Here is a 20367-nt window from a genome sequence, read left to right as displayed (position 1 = left end):
TTCACAAGACATTCATTGATGGACTGGAGAGGTGTGGATAACTTATGGATTATTGTGATGATTTAATCAGTTGTTTGGACTCAACAAACAAACTCATCTACATTTTAGATGGCCTGATGTCTTTTGGTGAAATATTCCGTTAATGTACTTTTATAAAAATTTTGGTAGCACTTTATTTTACAGTCCTGTTCCCCATGTACATACTACTGTATGTACTTATTATAGTAATTACAATAACCATGTAATAACTAGGTACTAACCCTGAACCTACCCCTAAACCTAACCCTACCCCATGTAGTTACCTTGTATTACCAGAACTTTCTTAGATTAATACACTGTAAGTACACTATAAGTACAAGTACACATAATGTAAAATAAAGTGCAACCAAAATTTCTATGCCATATATTATAATATTTTATACTAAACGTTCTGTCAGCTCTGCCGTGTATTGGACCTCTTAACTATTAGTCACCAGTGAATCCTACAACAAGCTCAAAGATAATATATTCATTGAAGCGCATAAAGCAATGTGTGGCTCAAATTCTCTTGTCAAATAAAAAGCACAAGAACTTTAAAAAACTATAGAAACAGGGAGAATTTATTAAAGCACTTTGTCCCCTACATAGAAAAATATGATTGATTTAAGTCAACAATAATAAATAGAGTACCTGTATTCTTGCAGGCCCCGCTGATGCGTACAGTAGTACAATCAATATCCAGTTTTCGCAACACAGCAAAGGCACGGGTATTTACCGTAAATCTGCAGTCTGATGGAGTGGAAGGGCATGGGTGGCATATGATTGGTCAACTCAATATGACCTGGAGGAGTGTTTCTTTATAAAGACCCGACACATTGGGAATCACAACATCTTTTTACAAATACATTTTTGAGTGACTGATGTTGAGTTGGACATTGGATTCTTATTTCAGGGCTGACCAGAAAGTGACATTATACACGATAAATATTGTTTTCAACAACAGGAAGTGTTTTACATCTGACGACAAAATATTCAGTCTGTGAGAAACTTCTGCAATGGATGCCTCTTTTGTTTTTAATGGTCCCTTGAGTGGATCTCAAAGCAAATGTACATTTAATATTATAATTATTTTTTTTTTGTAACAGTATGTAGTGCAAATCTTTAAAAGTGAAAAAAAAAGGTGATTGAGTTCAGGGCAGGAAAGCGTCCTGGTATACGTTATAATACTGCATGTTGAAGCATGTCTTAATATGCGCCATTTGTGACAATTATAAATGCAGCGGTTAAACACACTGATCATTTCTCACCCAAACCTTCATTCGGGACTCTGCACATAATATCGCACCCCTATCAAGCATCTTCTTTCGCTAAAAGCAAATCAGTGTTTCTAAATTAAAAAATAATGTGATTTTCGATTTTTTTGTTGTTGTTTTGTATTCATTAAAAACAAAGAAAAATATTTTTACATATTTTAAATATCAGTGAAATTATAAGGCTTAAAATCCCTCGTCTGTCGTGATGGCCTCCCCACACTTCAGTCCAGCGAAGAGTCTTTGGAAAGCTCATTAATTTCTCGTCCTTTTGATACTCCATCGAATGGTTTCAGCCAGGTTCAAAGCTGTGTAGTGCCATGGACCGCTAGCTGCAGATCTTAAGTGAAGAAAAAGCCCTGATTGTCAAAAAAGGTCTTTATCATGACCGTTCGTTTTAGGCTGTAAAGCAAGTAGGTCATCACAAACATCTACTAATGTCTTTTAAGCAGTTCAAGCATGTTTGGTCGAGTTTTCACCACCAGACTGATGGGTGTGTTGCTGATGTCAATGGTTTCCACAGTTCTCTGCTGTATGACTTATCAAAAAGAAGAATTAAAGCTCTGATTTTATAGTCTTTAGCAGAGACGTGGGTTTCAGCTTCGTTCCTCTAGACACCGTAACATGTAGCAGAGCAGCATGTTGGCTGTCGAGCCTCAAATGACTCGACCGAGCCATCTTCCTGTGTGCTAAAGTACATTTGAAACAGTGTTCAGATGTTCCTCTGTGCTGTGAGGTACTTGAGAGCAGCAGAACCGTACTTTCGAGAAAGGTCTTGGTGGAACTCGTCCTTCAGAGTCGTCAAGCAGTAGCGGTAACTCGGACTGGAACGAAACTTTGAGATGTCGAAGCTGGGCGCGTGGGGCATGTGGATCATGAAGGCATTTGGTAACACAATAAGATCATACTCCTTTGGAACAAGGAAATGTGACAGGTTAGGGACATTGGACACTGGTAGTATAAACAGGCCAAACATCCTTTAAAACCTTACCTGAGCATCAAGCTCCATGATATGGGATACTTTGTTCCAGCCAAAGCCAACAAATCTCTGGTCATACTCAGGACAGTCTCGTCGCACAACAACATACGGCTCAAAATCTGCCTCCCACTCCACCTTGTATGGCGTTGTGGCTGTTCTCCATTTGGCATAATTGGTTGGCGCGTGACCCTTTGTCCAGACGTGATACCTGCATTTCAGGAGAGTAGTAAATGAATACTTTCATACTAAAACTTTTTTTTTTTTTTTGTCAAATGAACACCTGGAAGTAGCCATTTTTAAGTCAGTATTGAAACTATTTAATAACACAGTTACATTTTCATGGTTATCTAATGCTGGATAATGTGCTTGTGCTTGAACTTGAAACTAAATAACAGCAACAAAAAAAAAATAAAAAAAATAAAAAATTTATATATATATATATATATATATATATATATATATATATATATATATATATATATATATAAATTTTTTATTTTTATTTTACATTTTTATGATTTAATAATCTTTTTATAAACTCAGGAAACCTTGCTCTATAATGCGCATATTTTTTATTTTCTGAATTAAAAATAATTGATATTTTTGCAAGGTGATACACCCTTATAAAAAATAAAAGCTAATAAAATTTATTATTATTATTATTTATTTTTTTATTTTTATAAAAAAAAAAAAAAAAAAAAGCTGTTCCACTGATTATTGATGTTTAATATCAGTTTACTGTCAAAGACCACTTTTTAAAATGTAATGTGGTGTGGCCCCCAAAAGACTAGATTATATGACTGAATCTTTTTTAAATGTTTAAGGAGTACACTCACATATGTTCAAAGTGTTTAAAAAAAAAACTATATTATATATAATATAATTATTATATATATATATATATATAAATATATATATATATATATATATATATATATATATATATATATATATATATATAAACTGTATGTTATTATCCTGTAGTTTCAATGGAAAAATAAATTAATTGAAACATTTTCAAAACCCACATGGAACTGACATGAATATAAAAAGTACATTTATAAAACCGTGAAATTTTACAAGAATTTCCCTTCTCTTTATTGGGCACACTCTTATTTGTCTTTAACTCTAAAAATCTATTCTAGACACACTGGAGAGTGATTATGAGATGATTATTTTGAATGTCTGCTGTACCTGAAGGTGTAGAGTGTCCCCATGTCCAGCATAGACAGCAGCTCGGCCTTGGATTTGGGGAAGGAGAGGCGATATCTCAGCGTCTCAAAGGCAGGCACAACCAGAGCCTTCTTGGTATTGGCCATGTCCAGCTGGACTATACTTTTTCTAATTTACCAAAACAGAGATATATTACAGAAATGGAGCGGTACATTAACAGATAATTCCTAACAAATTCACAGCTTACCGGAGGTAATCGTAGAGGCCGTACACAGGCAGAAAATCCACATCGGTCAGAAAAACGTAGGGTGTGTTGACGTTGCGGAGTGCCACATTGCGTACCAGATTGACAGGGTAGAACTGACCCTCCTTATAAACGATATGATAGCCTACATTCTTGCGGTTCTTCAGGACTTCAGATGCCTGAGCGTAACGCAGGAACTGCTGGGCCTCGGCATCAGACATGTACAGGGCCAAACTAATGGGGCCCTCCCAGTGTTTACAGATGGCCTCCAGCATCTGCAGTCTGTGGACAAATACAAGTGTCTCTGGTGAAATTTTGGGCAGTAACTGAACTGAGGCAAGATTACGGCTTTTTGTTGATACATTTTTTAAACCTGCAGGGCAAGCTTTCAGTAGCTAGTATGGTACATTCTGATCTTCACTACGTCAGACGCTTCTAGTTTAAACTTGTTTTAAACACAAACAAAGCTGCTATCCTGCATAACAATCACCTTTCAGAAAATGCCAAGACTACTTCATGATAAAACAGAGGCTTCAGTGATATAAAAAATAAATAAAGGAAAACTATATATATATGGTTGGAAGGACTCTAAATGGAAGATAATGCACAATTATTTTTTAATAATGTAGGGTCTTCGGTCGAATGCAAGTGAATTAAATAAATGACGTGCCAGTGAATTAATAGAATTAATTACAAAATGCAAAATATGCTATAATTAATTATTATTTACACAATTTATTTCACAACAATCCCTTGTCAAGCATTATGTTAAATTTCATGTTAAATTAGAAACCCTAAAATAAAGTACATCTGGAAATAACACGAGGGTTCAACATGCTTAAAGCAATATTTTAGTTTTGTTTGTATAATATTATAGTTTTATTTATATTTAAATGTAATACAAATTGAAAAAATATGACTAAGTGAAGATTAAGAATCTATTAATAATTGTAATTTTATTTTTACACTTTCATTTTTATTTAAATGTTTCTTATTTTATAGTATATTTCTTATGTGCTTTTTCGTATTAGTATTTGTTCAGTTTTGCTATTCAGTTATGTTTTTTCTGCTTTTTTATTAGTTTATTTTTTATATATATATAATTATTACTTAATATTAATATTAATATTAATATTAATATTGCCTATATAATTATTACTTATTACTATTATTATAATTTTTTTCAGTTTGAATTTTATTTTATTTCCAGTCAGGCATTTTAGTTATTCCACTTAAATAAAAAAATAAGAAATGTTGCATTCTCTACTCACTGAGAAAAAAAAGAAAAAAAGAAAAATCTAATATTTATATTTTATTTTATTTCAGCTTTATCATTTAACAGTTTTAGTTTTAGTAAACAATAATCCTCCTGTTTTGAAAATGTTATTAACTTGCAATGCTTGTAGAAATCTATTCTCATTTCAATCAGAGTGCTGCAGAGGGTTCATTAAACACAACATCATATCTGACAGCTTTGTAATTAAATTGCCTTGGCATGAGCATGAGCATGAGCATGAGCGGCCCAAACGTGACTGCAGATACATTTGGACAGTCTATCTTCCTCACCTGTCCATAGAGAGCTGTGCGACCAGTGTGATGTCCGTGCCGTCATCTGTAGGTGTGTATTCATACTGCAGGAAGTACAGATGCACCCTGTGCACCATGATTCGCTCCCTCCGAAAATCATAGCACTGGTCATCCTCATCTAACTCCTCTAGTGCGTGCTGAAGCTGGAAACAATGAATAATATGTGTTATCAGCTACGCTGAGCAAGACACATCAAAAAAGGCACTGGTCGAGCTGCCCTTTGAGTTTTTCCTTAACCTTTAATCTCACAATTCTGACTTTTCTTCTCAGAATAGCGAGTCAACATTACAATTCTGTGTTTATGTCTCTAAATTATTTTATATGGCAGTCTTATTCCCAGCATACAGGCCAGATGCGGGCCGGACTTGGGCCGAAAGAGCTTGCTGTCTGGGTTAGTTTAAGTAATTATAAATTACTTATTAGAAATGTATTATTTATTTTAAAATATCAGGCAGAAACAGGCTTCTGTAGCCCAGGACTGTCAGATATACAGTCCATTTACAAGATGTATACGTATTTTATTGTGTATTTTTAAGCATTTAAGTCAACAAATAATGACATTATATGCATGCCACTCCAAAAATAAGATATTCGCATAATACTGCATAATCTACTACTAAACGAACTCACCACTGTGCCCTCAGAGCTGGCCTGACTGGGACAGCCGAAGAGTTCCCGTCGCAGAAGGTTCCCGTCGTACTCCAGGAACGTCAAGTAAAGATTACGGAAAAATTCCACATGCTTGTTCTTCACCCTCAGCTTTTTAGGAGAGTTCCAGTGAATGACCTGCAGGAGGAAATAATAACAGTGAGCAATAAACAACTTCAAAGACGTCGTTTCCAATGCTCAAATGGAAATTTGACAGGAAATTAATGTGACGGTTGGGCGAACATTTGCATTAGAGGGAATTTGTAAAACAAACAGTGAATTTGGCAAAGCCTGAACCAATTAAAGATCCTCTTTGAAAGAATCGTTAGTCTTAATTCCTCTGGGTCAATTTAGTCTTTAATACCCAGTATACGTAAACATTTTCCAAATATATTGTTACCTTTAGGTCTGACACCTCGGTGTAGCACTGTTCAGAGCGTGTGTGATCCGATAACTGAACGTTCCAGAAGCACGGAAGCTGATGCACCAGAACTGGGTTCTGTTTTATGAATGCATTGAATATGTCCTGTGAACATAAAATAATAACATGACAATTGTTGCAATACACATTATCCAGCCATGGTTAGCTCAGATTTCATCATTATTTTGACTAGTTTTGCGCAAAGCACAGTCTCCTGAGATCTATGAGATCACTTCTTCTTCTAAAGTGTTTGTCATGTATTGTTCATGAAGGATATGAACCTGGTCTGCCAGGGATGTTGAAAGCATGCTCATTAGCTCTCGCTCTGCCGTCAGTCTCCACATCTGTTCCCAGCCGATGCGCCGCAGTCTCTCAAGGTAGAGTAAAATCACACCTGTAGCCCCAAAAAGAATCACCTGTTGTCAAACGGAGCCCAGTGCAAAGCTATTCTCTTTTTCATACTGAAATGAAATTCTCAGTGTGACATAAACAGTGTGCTCCATTCAGAAGTGATCATGCCTGTGCTCTTTCCGGTGAAGGCTGCACAGGCTCATGTTAATAAAAAAAAAACTGTGAATTACATTTTTACACCATGAATAACTCATTCGTTATATTTTTTTATTCATTTTTTATTTGAAGGAGTAATGAATTTGGTTAATAAATTACAATATATGCACTACCGGTCAAAAGTTTGGATAATTTAGATTTTCTTTAATGTTTTTGAAATAAGTATGTCATGCTCACCAATACTGCATTCATCAGTTTAAACACAGTAAAAACAGTAATATTGTGAAACATTAGCACAATTGAATTACCGCTATTTTAAATTGTAACTTCACTATATTGGTGAATATTTATAACAGGCTTCATTCAAAAACACAAAAAAATATTGTTTATTCCAAACTTTTGATACAACACATATATGTGGTGGTGTTTTCAGTAGCCCCTTTCACACTGCACGTCGGACCCGCAATATTTCCGGAACATTGCCGGGTCGCCTTCTGTGTGAAAGCAACCACGTCCCGGGATTGATTCCGGCATTGAACCCGGGTCGAGGACCTAGTAACATTGCGGGGTTCGACCCGGGATGAGCGCTGCGTGAACAAAAGCCAGATCTAATTCCGTGTCGAAGTGATGATGCGTGTTATCGAGTGACTCTTTTACCGGCTGTTTTGAAGGAAGATCAACGTTCGCGACGAAAACATTTGTGCAAACTAATGAAGCAGGGATCAGTTAGTTCCTCACTTTCCGCGCTGACGCCGAGATCGTTTGCTTGCTTCAGTGGAAGTATGACGTGCCTAGCGTTTTCGACTCGTACATTACACGTCACGTGCTGATGTCACGTGTCGTTACGGGATCTTTACGTGTGAAAGCATGCACATATACCGGGTCATCACTGGCAGTGTGAAAGTGCAAAATCTAGCGACCCGGGAACAATTGCAGGAACACTTTACCTGTGTATTTACCGGAACGGCAGTTTGAAAGGGGACAGTGTGTGTTCAGTTATTGAAACTGTATGCTTTTCCCCCTTTCTTTTCTTATTAGAATCATATATCGCCAAGAAGCTGCAAGCCCTCACCTGTGTTAAAGCCCCTCCCGAGGGCTGGCCAGGGTTTATGATTTTTCCACAGATTACCGAGGTACCAATCGCTCTGATTCTCTACCAGACCAATCACCTGTTTCTCTGCAATCACAACATCGGTGTTAAGTTTCACTGTCCAGATGCTTTACATGCCTCCTGAAGAAAAGTGAGCGATTACCTGTGAACTTCCGGAAGATGGCCCACAGCTCGGCGATGTCCGTGGCGAAGGTGATATCTGTATCGAGGACGATGGCCTTTGAAAGGTTGGACGGCAGAGCTTTGGTGAGTGTGAGCTTCATCAGGCCGTAAATTCCTGAATAGTGTTTGTTTGGTATCCATGACACCTCCGACTAGGAGAATGAGAGAGATAAACACAGAAATCTGTGAGAAATGAGCAAAAGAGCACGAGTGACTGTTTCAGCCTCGGTTCTAGAAATATTTTTCTAATTAAACTTCAGTAAAACTTCAAAGCTGTATAAATTACAACAGTAAAATCATAGAAAAGTATTTGATATTTTAACACTGGAAAATCAACTTGGCAAAAGAGAATCAAATCTGTGACAATTATTATATATTTAAATATACACTTTTAAACAGTATTTAACTTTTGTGTATTTCTGACAAAACATTTACTGCATTTTAAACTTATAATCAATTAGAGAGAGAGAAAGAAAGAGAGAGAGAGAGAGATTATTATGTGTAAAACACTCTTCTAATTCATTTCAAATTAAAAACAAATTATAATTCCAAAAAATAAATTTAAAATTTCAAATGAAACATTTAACTTTTTCTTTTTTCTGAATATTTAATTTCAGGTCAAAGTGCAAATATGTTAAAACGAAACTATGTAGATATATTTAAATAATAACATCTAAACCTTTAACTAAAATGTGATTAAAAAGTATAAAAACTATAATATATCAAAAATAATAATAAAAAAATAATTACATATTAATAATTAATAATTAATAAAAATTAAATTACATATTAAAAATAATAAAAAATAATTACATATTAAATTATTAATAATTACACATATATATATATATATATATATATATATATATATATATATATACATATATAACCTGCTGTTGTGCTCTCCCCTCAACAGCTGAGAAAAAAAATCTATATATTGTTTTATAAATATTACAGTATTTTACCACACACAACTGTACTGATATTCTCAAGTGATGAATGTAAGAGAAAATAAGGTTTAAAATTACTATACACTAAGCATTACAAAATCATAATATTATTGTACTGAGACCCAGATATTGATATAATAATAATAATAATGTACACAGGATGAAAACATGTATTCCAAGGTTTTGCAACTAATATAACTGATTATTTACTATACCTGACCTGGATATAGTTTTTAGATTGTTCTTATAACCCTCTTATAAGGCGCTCATTGTGCTCTTCATGTTTGCTCCTGAACTGTATTCTGCAGTTATAGCATCATCTGAACCCATGGAAATGACCCTATACAGTTCTTATTGTATGCTTCATCTTCTCAGCATACATCCTTTATGACCTGATCTCGTGGTTAATAATAATCTGCCGAAGAGGGGTTGATTGAAAAAGACTGGATTTCCTGCAGTTTAGCTTTCCTATACTCAGGAGAGCAAAGAGGTCTCTATGCACAGCAGAGACACAGGATGTAAAATCCACATGATTAGAGATGGCTCCAAGCCAAACAGCTGACAATCAGTGGTGTACTAAATGCGGGAGGGGGGCGAGAGCACAAAACAGGACAAGAAGTAATGTATTTGTGTTATTGTGCATGCATTCATGTGAGTGTCCTTGAGTGTGCAGTGTAATGTAAACTAGAATGAGCTCTCCTAGAATATGTGTGCATGTGTGTGCGTCGAGGAGGCATGCTCTTTGATTGTCACTTCACTCTAACGTGCACTGCATAAAAAAAAAATAAAAAAAAAATCACAACGGACAGTGAATAATTCAACGCCACAGCAAAGGCTGCACTCACATGCCAAGTTGTAAAAAAAAAAAAAAAAAAAAAAAAAAAAAAAAGATAAGAACTGTCACTTTAAATATATGAACAGAAATGAATAATTCTGTGTTTTCCCACATGCTCTGGAGCGTGCAAGAGAGTAAGAGCGCTTGAGCTCGCTGGAGTGTAAACAAGCTCAATGTTTCCACTATCACAGACAAGCCATACTATCCCAAGGGGACCTTTGCCCCTTCATTACAATCCATAAGCGCATGTGACACGTCTCTCATCCCAGTTGTTTGTGCCTGAATGAGCTCAGAGAGGATTGTGATGGGCATCATTCTTCAGACTTGTCATTGCCACCTGCATCGTTTCAAAACTATCACTGCTTATGACCTCCCATTAAACCTCTATAATGGTGCTCTGTGACATGGTCATTATCTCTGGGTCAAAGAGCAAGTGTAGAGTCATGGAAGAATGGTGCTTACTTTGAGTTCATCAGCGTCATAGAAGCTGACTTGTACGGACGGCACCATCCATGACTGGAACAGAGTGCTGAGGATCTGATTGGCCACTGTATCTGTGATGAAATGAAAGTGTAGTGGGTTTCTCCTGAAAAGAGAGATGTGGACATGTTGATGTCTTAGGTTTTATACTGTATGAATACATCAAGCAAATTAAAAAAATGTTGATGACTATTTTTGCTAGTTTCATGATTTAATTTACAATTATCATGTGGTGCGACAACAAAGGTGACAATACAGTATGTGATGCTAAGGTGACAATTTGGTAATTTGAAATTTGGTAATTATTAATTAAATCATGCTGGATTTTGGAAAATGAAATCTGAAAATGAAATTTCAAGTTTGGAATTTTAATTTCAAATGTAAAATTCCAAATTCCAAAATTTAAATGTCAAATTTCAAACTAAAATTCAACTTAAAAAATAAATAAATAAATAAATTGATTTTGAATTTGGAAATTTGAATTTGTAATTGTGTAAATTTCATTTCAGGTCAAACACAATACATATGAAATAAATTATATAGCTAAATTCCAATATTTATTCTTATACACATCGTATAGATAAGATTGCATGCACAATGCAGCTCTGTATATTGGTGTCAGTATACTATTATACTGCTTTTTTATTTACTATTAATTTTCCTGTCCGTGGTTCTTACCTGTGGAACAGGATAGATTTGACCAGAGTGACCACGTCCCGACTGGCGTTGTGACCCGCACACACACACGCCACGTGAATCAACTGTGTGTGCAGAGAAAGGCCAATGTTTTAGATTGGACTGAAGAACTTTAGCTTAAAACTTATTGTGTAGACACTTATCATCTAACATGCAGCAGTCAACCAGAAAAGAATCATACACATATGGCAGAAATATTATTTGAATATAGAGAAGATAAATACAGAATATCAAATTACAGTGATGATGCCAGTACTTTCCATAGAAATGACTTTACTTTTCAGAGCCATTTTTTAGTTTCAACCAACTATATTAGCCCGTATTGTTTTATCATTTCAACCTATCGAACTTGTCTTTGGGAAAAAAACACCAAAGTGTGTTTCGGACCGCTGCATGTTCCTCTAAAGATTTGTTCTCACATCTGACAGGACCTAATATGTCATCTTACCTCACACTTCTCGGCTGTGGGCGAGCGAGAACACTCGCTGTGATTGGCCCGTTCCTCGGCTGTGTTCTCCACGTCTTCTGGACCGGTGTCTGCTGATGCAACCCACTGCTGGTTGCCATAGTTACCCTCAGCAGGCTGGGCAGCCAGGCCCTGCGATTGGCTCAGCTGGAGGCGGATCTGCCGGTTCTCTTCCTCCACCTCTCGAACCCGCGATGCCAGGACGTCCCGTTCCAGCAGCCGTGCTTCTGTAGATTCCACCAGGCACGCGGAGAGGAGCAGGGAACGCCCGTCTGATACGGCACAACAGATTTCATTTATTTCGAGTGATCTTGACAGATTACACCCCAGAGATGGATGGATGAGAGGTAAGAAAATAGGAAGCCTGAGGTGAATTTACAGAGACAATAAAACGTAAATGTCATTTGGATTCAAGACAGACTCCAAGAGTATCTCAATCTACACATTGCTCTCTGCTGGGATGATTATAGTAGCAGAAAATTGGGTGTGATCAGGGAGAACAAAGTAACAGGCATTGAATTTATCGGAATGATTTGATGGATTTTCTTGCATTGCACTCATGTACAAGTGAGTGCAAATCACTCATCCCTGGTAACCAGAGTTGGGAACCATCTTACAGAGCGTAGCCATGTCGTTTCTCATCCATTATCCATTAGCATTCACATTCATCTCAGGCAGTTGGGCACAGGGGCCCCTGGAAGTATGTGATATGTAATCTACATCTTTGCTTATGAGCCAACAATTCTGCCACAAGGTTATTTTGAGCCAATCACCTGAGCGGTAAATGCCATGTGATTAATGAATCTAGAGCAGAAAAGGAAAATGCCCTGCCCTGACTGGCTGACGACAGCACAAGAACACAAACAGTTGCTACACATGCATCTGTGCTGAGCTGTGAAGTCAAAGGCAGCAGATGGAGAAAAGTCCATTTCATGCTTTTATGAGCCCTCCAAAAACTATAAAATCTATAATTATGAGCTTATTTTATAAAACCACTATATATATATATATATATATATATATATATATATATATATATATATATATATATATATATATATATATATATATATATATATATATATATATATATATATATATAGTGGTTTTATAAAATAAGCTCATAATTATAGATTTTATAGTTTTTGGAGGGCTCATATATATATATATATATATATATATATATATATATATATATATATTCCCGAAAGCATTCTCAAAAAAGTGCAGCCATTGTCAACAGACCTGCCTACTGTCCAATTGTTATTCATGAATTACAGTTAAACTTTAAAGAACTATACATTCTTTAATAAAAGTTATACATCTTTTGTAAGATTTTATTTTAGATTATTTTACTTCATAAATTTGTTAATTTAATTACTTTTTTAGTAATCCAGCGGCCCTAGTGGGAATTTTCTGAGGCCCCCAGGTGGGCCCCGGACCTCTAGTTAAGAAATACTGATGTAGTATCAAGACTTGAGCAAGTCTGTAAACTGTAAAAGGGCCTATGTTTTTACCTTAGTATAATCCTAGTATGTGTTACTGTTTATAAAATGGATAGTTCCGGTGCTGAATTCTCACTGGTCAATATAATTTTGCATTCATTCTATAATCCATAATAAAGTTCTCTGATGTGAACAACTGGTTCAGCAGATTATATTTTATACCACAAGTTTTCCAAAACTGGGATCATTATAAATAATAAATTCAATGAAAAATTTATTAATAATTGAAAAAAACTATAACATTGGAATAAATGAATAATTTTACAATAACAACAACCAAAATAAAACGTTGACTAAGAAACGATTAAATGTGTGATTTGCCTGCATGTCACATGACCATGAAACAACATCAGAAAACTGTGAACGTGAATGTGAGGTTAAATTACTGAAATACTAACTGAATTCGCAGAGAATTTTCTAGTAAATATTTTAGGTCAAAGTCCCTGTTATAATGGAAGAATGACAATTTTGAATGAATTGTTTAAAAAAAATAAACAATGAATATGTGGGTCCTTAATATATTTAATTAGTAAGGCTTTATAAAAGCAACCACTTTTAAACAGGCCATGCTGCATTGTAAAGTCCCAGGGCTGCAGGCACTCATCCCTTACTGCTTAAATATTAAATTAACTTGATATGGCACAATTCAGCACAATGTATTAACACTTCAAGGCATTCTTAGAAAGAATATTGCATCAAAAACCAGCTCTCCATTTCACCCGTTTCAAACAATGACCGATAAAATGCTTTTAAAGTGCAGAAATATATCTTCAACATTTTTCTATAGGAAACAACAAGTCTTCTCTTAAACACTTTCAGTCTTATAAATACTGATGATCATGCTCTGATAATCTTCTTTTCTGAGTGTGCATTTCTCATGATAGGTTCACATGCCAGATAGAGAGTGAGAGAATGAGCTTTTAGAATGATTAGCTTTGTAAGATCTGGCTGCAGATCAGTTCTGTTATCAGCACTCCACAGCGTTATTGTGCGTCTCTGAGGATGACAGACCCATCGGATGAGGCTTTTAGAACACAGACCGAGATAAGTCTATGACTGACAGTCTCAACACCCAAGTCACCCCAGCTTAAAAGGAAAACTCTTTGTCAGTCCAGCCTTCACATCAGAACACAGGAAAATAGGCCACTGTAGTCTGTCTCACAGAGATCACTTTTTTTTTGGAAAACTAAAGATCTGACGATAAGTGTCTTGATACTCACTTTCCGAGTTCCCCACGAGCAGGTAAAGCCAGGTGAACAGGATGACGAAACTCAGAGACACCACCAGCAACTTCAGCTTCCCTCGGCAGGGGCAGAGCATCCTGGGATTGTGGAGGACTGGGCGGGGGAGGGAGGGGATGGAGCGATCAGCTTGGACTTGCTCTAACGCTGGTCTCCTGCAGCATCCTCTCTTCTGGAGGAGAGAAAGAGGAAGAGGTCGTTTGTTAGAAATGCACAGGCCCATTGAGAATCTGAAGCTCCACGCATTTTGAAACAGATGTCATTCACAGAGCTTTGCATTTCTGCTGCTCCATGCAGGTTTGTTTGTTCATTTTTAGGGGGATTCCATGCTTAAAATGTCTCCACTGCTGATATAGATATCATGCGTATGTGACAGCCCTAGACTCTATATATAAAAAAGCAAGAAAATTAAGAAACACCGAAGGGGAATCCACAAATCCAATGGGGTTTACAGGTAACTAAGTTTTACCCAGCTGTGACAAAATTTAGTGTACTTAATACTAAAATATACTATATTTTCCTTACACTGAGAAATAGAGCATACGATGTGTCAAATGTGGTTTAAAATCAAAGGATTGATTAAATATTGTATTGGCTCCAGAATAATTTCTTTTTTTTTTCTCTCTTATGTTTACCATTTATTTGTTTAAAAATACATTAACATAGTGAGATATTTTTACAATTTAAAGTAACTGTTTTCTACTTTATTATATTTTAAAATGAAATGTATTTATAGTGATAAAAAAGCTGAATTTTCAGCATCATTACTCCAGTCTTTAGTGTCGCATTATCCTTCAGAAATTATTCTAATATTATTAATTATGCTCCTCAATTATTATTAATATTATAGCAGCAAACATTGTTAAAACTGTTAGAAATCTTTCTTCAGCAACTAATAAGCATATTAGAATGAATAAATAGATATATAAAAAAATATAAAATACCAGTAGCGTACGTTTCATATATTTATGCCACAAAGGTGAAAAAAAAATAATTATTACAAATAAATTGTAATAAGAAATAAAAATCCTGTGAATAACATGTATTTTACAGTGCATCGTACAAAAAAAAAAAAAAAAATGTGACCACTTTAATGTGAACTAATTTAGTCTAATCAAGGAAAGTATTTTTATGAGTTAGATAAGTAGAAATAGATCTTTGAAATCACCAAGCTGCAGTGTGTAATTTCTTCACTACTGTCACTAAACTAACTAAAACAATAAAGACACTCCCCTATCTGCCATTGGTGCAAGAATAAATAAATAAATAAAAATTATATATATATGTATATATATATATATATATATATATATATATATATATATATATATATATATATATATATATATACAAAATAAAATGGAACTCCCTGAGTTCTGTTTCGCTGTTTGGCTGGTCAATGTTCAGACAGAACTGAAAGTTTATTTTTTTATAATTGAATAAAGTAAATGAATCCAAACCATGAAATATATATTTGAGCTACTTTAATCATGCTTTGAGCTACCAGTAGTAATCACAAAAAAAAGAAGAAAAAAAAAAGAAAAGAAAATCCACAAATGTAATGCCAAAAAACAGTAGAGAAAATCTGATAATACATCACTGACAATTTACAGCTTTCATCAAAGCTTCCAAACACAAATATAAAATGCATTTCAGCTGTCCTATAAAAGCTTTAGTACAGCAAGACATATATTGCAGATAATATAATTGGTATAATAATAAATATTGATTCAGTGTTGTTTTTCCATCTTTGTGCAGCATTGTGTCTGCATTAAAAGCATTGCAGGCTCTGGCTTCACTAAACTCCAGGCTTTCAGCTGTCCAGAGTAACTCCATGTAAGCCTCTCTGCACGCCACTTTACAGCACGTATTCATGTCTGTGTTCATGCCACGTGGGCTACACGACAGCCATTGTTGTTTACACCACTCTTAATTAAAGAGCGAGCCGTGGGAGGCTCTTCATCACCCCAGCAGACGCAGATTAACAACAGAAAAAAAAGAGAAAGAGGGAGTGGGAGAAAGGAGACAGACAGTAGAGAGACAAACAAAATCATCTTTATTTTATTATGAACTTATGAGCTTAATTAATCATGCTTTAGTATAATAAGACATATGCCTGCAGGTTGCAAGATTGGATGCTGACAAAAAGAAATAATAATAATAATTAATATTATATATAATATTATTATAATATATATATAATTTTATTTTCTTGGGAATTCGGATGTGGTATTTCAGGTGCTTACTGCGTTGACTTTCATATGCTTATTAATGACTGCTTCACTCACACAGCTGCAGGTCTAGGCTTTTTGTCTGGGCTTTTAAATATTTATTTGCATTTAATTTATCTATTTATTTTTTGCATGACTGTGCAAGACATGTTATTTTTACAATTTAAAAGACCATAAAATTATAAAATAAATATACTGAATTTAATATATAATGTATATAAGCTTTGTGATTTTACATATTACATTCTATTATACACATAAACGAAACACTCAAATGGTCACATATCAATTAATTTGGTTTATCATATTTACACACACACACATACACAAAAGTAAGTGAATAATCTCCTTTTAATTGATCATTAATACAGGCTTCATTGTTTGCAAAAGTTTTAGCAATTGAGAATTAATCACTTTAAAATGTAGAGTATTCCTCTGTGAAAACAAATCAAAATATTGATGACTCACCATGCACTCATTTATTTCATCCAGTCAAATGCTCTCTAAAATAATGCCCTGCTCTTCTCTCTTGCTCTCAACGGAGGCGGTCGCATTTCTTTCCTCTCCTCCCTGCCTTTCCTTGCTTCGCTTGTTTTCTCTTGTCTTGTCTACTTGAGAGACTCTCTCTGCACTGCTCTCCTAAACTGGAATATGGATTTGATAAACTGGTCTCTCAACGCAATTGACACCATCTTCTCGACGAGAAGCCTGGGTTCGGGGGAACCTGACTGCCCTGCCGGAACGTTTGCAGCTGGCTACACGATGGACGCGTGGGCGAATTGGCGGGTCGTGTGTCTGGCGGCTCTTTCCGTGGAGGATATTGAAGACATCTACCTATTCGGAACCATGATAACAGGTCTTCTGCTGATTGGATTAGGCTTTGCCCTGGGTTATCGGAAAATTAAGAAGACGGGAACAGCCGTCCAAAGCCTCACAAGGCTGCCCGTCATGATTGAAGTAGTGGGCAGAGCGGTCAGCATTGAGACTGAGACTATTAACCGCAATATGGATAACATCATGAAGAAGCTCACGGATTTGGAAAAGAAATTGGAGAATTTGGAGACCAATGGACAATGAAAAATCATAGTGACCGTGAAAAGAAATGCGGCTACTAGACCAAACAACTGGTATCTTATCTTCTTTTGGCTTTCTTTACCAGCCTTGGCTGGATGACAAAAATCTCCCAGGCGAGCAGGGCAGCTTGACTTCTCTTGCATTCCTTCACCCTCTCCCACAGACACCTGCTGATTGTTGACTCTGTCTAGAACCTGACCAAGGACGTCTCCATGGCAACTTGCTGTGACGCTGTAAAATCTGCGGACTGAGGCATCTAGAGAGAGTCTCAACTCTCCAGGCCTACAAATACATAAACCCTTACACATATACAGATATGCACTCACCCCCCCAACCCCCATCCCCCGCCTTCGCCGCTTTGTTCCGCCAGTCTGGCAGGCGGGTCTGTGACTAGCGCTTTTCAGCTGCTGGACCGGATGGCTGTTTGCCTGCGCTGGATTACCTCAACCACCCCAAGTTCCATACCCAGTTGCAAAGTCGTGTGTCTATGGTGTATTGATTATGTGCTTTTTTTGTGCTGAGGTGTTTTTCCTGTTCTCATACTGTGCTCCCATAAGGAGCATAGTCTGGGTGTTGGTTTTTTTCTCCTCACTTACCTAATGTTATGCTTTACTTATTTCTTCCTCAAATACCCTGTCTTCCTGTCCTGTCTACCCCACTGTCATATTGTATGTATGTATGTATGGACAGGTTGATGGCTAATTTCGCTGGTACTTGTGACTAGTGACAATAAAGGGCTACTACTAATACCACTGCCTCTTTCTAGCAAGCAACTTAAAGTCCTGAATTCCAAATGGTTCAAAGATTCTAATTGATTTGTTAAAATGCACATAATGACACATTATAATGACCTGACATAATGAACACATTAATCAGTAAGTGCTAGCATCAGTGACTGCTTTCCTGTACTGCATAAGACCCATTTTAATGCTAGTGGTGACTGCAGTCAGTGTTTGTATGTGTGTGTTTTGTTTGTCTCTGAATTGTGTTGAGCTGTCCTGTACCATGTAACTGTTTTTATAAATGATGTCCTTCATCACCTGACTGAGGCTGACACCAGCCTTTGTTTGTTTGTTAGTCGTCTCTTATGTGTGGCTCTCTTGAACATTCAAGGCCATCCTGAGCTCTCCACCGCTCATTACCAGATTACATCCACCCACCCTCACACACACACACACACTTGCCACGGCTGCAAAATGCTCTCTCAAACTTTAGGGATGTGAAAGCCAAGTATGTGCGGCCAGTGGGAAAAAAAAAATAAAAGAATGTATGTAAATCTACACTTCTTGAGTCTGAAAGATATTACATAAGTTAGAAAAAGAATAAACCAACTTGGTGGGTTGTCTATAAGCAGAGTGCAGTCCTTGTAGACACATAGTCAACCCTTATTAATGGGCCATGTGAAACGTAACCTCAAGCAATTAACCCACAGAAGAGACAGCCGTTTCTGAGTTCATTCTGCAGCCTTTTCAAAACCAACACCACCACTAAAAACTTCTCTTCATTACACAGAAAAAATCACCCTGACAGGGATTACAAAGAGGTTAACTGGGAAAAAAATGACTAATTCAGTCTCCTTCTGTCATACATAATTCTTAACTCAGGCACCCACAATCGACCAATATTGCATAATCAAGATCAACTTTTCACAAAAAAAAAAAAAAAAAAACTCTTAAAAATAAAAATTAAGTTTCTTCATTGGCATCAAAGGATTTTTATGTTTTTGAAATATTTCAGTAATACATGTCACTGACATCATCACCAAGAACACTTTTGTAAGTATGTACACATGGTCTTAAGCTGCAATAGCAATTTAGTAAAGGACACCAAAGATCAATAATGACATGTATTAATGACAAAAATCTGAATAAACTATTTGTATGGTTAATTAGCCTAGAGGCTGTTGACGTGGCACATTAGCATGTTAATATGCAACACGCACCCTCAGGTGGGCATTAATCATCTATTTTACAGCGCGTTGAAGCACCGCTCATCCATTTACAATTACCAGCCTTATAAATAAGCCTTATAAACTTACTTTTGTATGTATTTCTTATTACATCGGACATCTGTATTTCTTAATAACTACTTTTTAAAAAGAAACACCTGGCTAAGAAAAGGTGATTCCAATCCAACAATGCCCTGAAAAAAAAACACATAGGCTAAACTCTGATACAAAATCCAATCTGTTTCCCTATTCATGATGTCATTGGACACATATACCAGACTGTACACCTAATCGCATTTATATATTTTTCTTTCACCAGACTCCCTTCTCCTCCTCTCCTGTGATTTCAGACTCCACAGGCCTCGTGATGGTGGATGAGCAGCACTAAAGGTCAGCTGGTCGTAAATTCAAACAGCCAGGTTCCCACTATGTGCCACGCAGTTAGAGAACGTTTTTAAACTGTTGCCAGCACAGGAGTCATCAGAACACTGTTATTTACCCCTCTCACCCTCATTATACCCAGTTGGTTCTAAAACGGGAAGTAATACATTAAGTAAATCAAAGAGATTGCACAGGACTGTACACCCTTAAAAAGGAAGTTTTCACAGCAATCCCATAGAAAACAAACCATTTTGATTCCACAAAGAATTTTTTTCCACTTCAAAGAACCATTTGTAGAATGGAAGAGTTCCATCGATGTTGAAGGTTCTTCATTGAACCATTGATTTTTACCTTATATTTCTAATTGTATTATGAGTGTATTATATTATATTATATATGTTAATAATGTATATTGTTAATATAATTAAATATGCTCAAT

The 20367-nt window shown here is 36.0% G+C and overlaps 1 protein-coding gene across 2 annotated transcripts in view; it reads right to left on the bottom strand.

The window, feature by feature from the left end:
* Window positions 1–581: 581 nt before the first annotated feature.
* The window catches only part of LOC127934586 (xylosyl- and glucuronyltransferase LARGE2s), an 86364-nt gene continuing 66578 nt past the window's right edge, over window positions 582–20367 (bottom strand). For both annotated transcript variants that reach the window (XM_052532069.1, XM_052532067.1), the window contains 14 exons: window positions 14274–14466; window positions 11531–11820; window positions 11065–11147; window positions 10369–10492; window positions 8102–8273; window positions 7921–8025; window positions 6623–6735; window positions 6321–6446; window positions 5903–6058; window positions 5252–5415; window positions 3689–3967; window positions 3463–3609; window positions 2281–2476; window positions 582–2199 (listed from right to left, as the gene is read on the bottom strand). In XM_052532069.1, the coding sequence (XP_052388029.1) occupies window positions 2002–2199; window positions 2281–2476; window positions 3463–3609; window positions 3689–3967; window positions 5252–5415; window positions 5903–6058; window positions 6321–6446; window positions 6623–6735; window positions 7921–8025; window positions 8102–8273; window positions 10369–10492; window positions 11065–11147; window positions 11531–11820; window positions 14274–14373 (2253 nt within the window). In that variant the 5' untranslated portion in view covers window positions 14374–14466 and the 3' untranslated portion in view covers window positions 582–2001. The remainder of the gene's footprint in view (window positions 2200–2280; window positions 2477–3462; window positions 3610–3688; window positions 3968–5251; window positions 5416–5902; window positions 6059–6320; window positions 6447–6622; window positions 6736–7920; window positions 8026–8101; window positions 8274–10368; window positions 10493–11064; window positions 11148–11530; window positions 11821–14273; window positions 14467–20367) is intronic.

This window comes from Carassius gibelio, chromosome A18 (genome assembly GCF_023724105.1).
Source record: "Carassius gibelio isolate Cgi1373 ecotype wild population from Czech Republic chromosome A18, carGib1.2-hapl.c, whole genome shotgun sequence".
NCBI lineage: Eukaryota > Metazoa > Chordata > Actinopteri > Cypriniformes > Cyprinidae > Carassius > Carassius gibelio.
The sequence above is the reverse complement of the archived record's forward strand: the minus strand, read 5'-3'. Positions and strand labels throughout refer to the sequence as shown.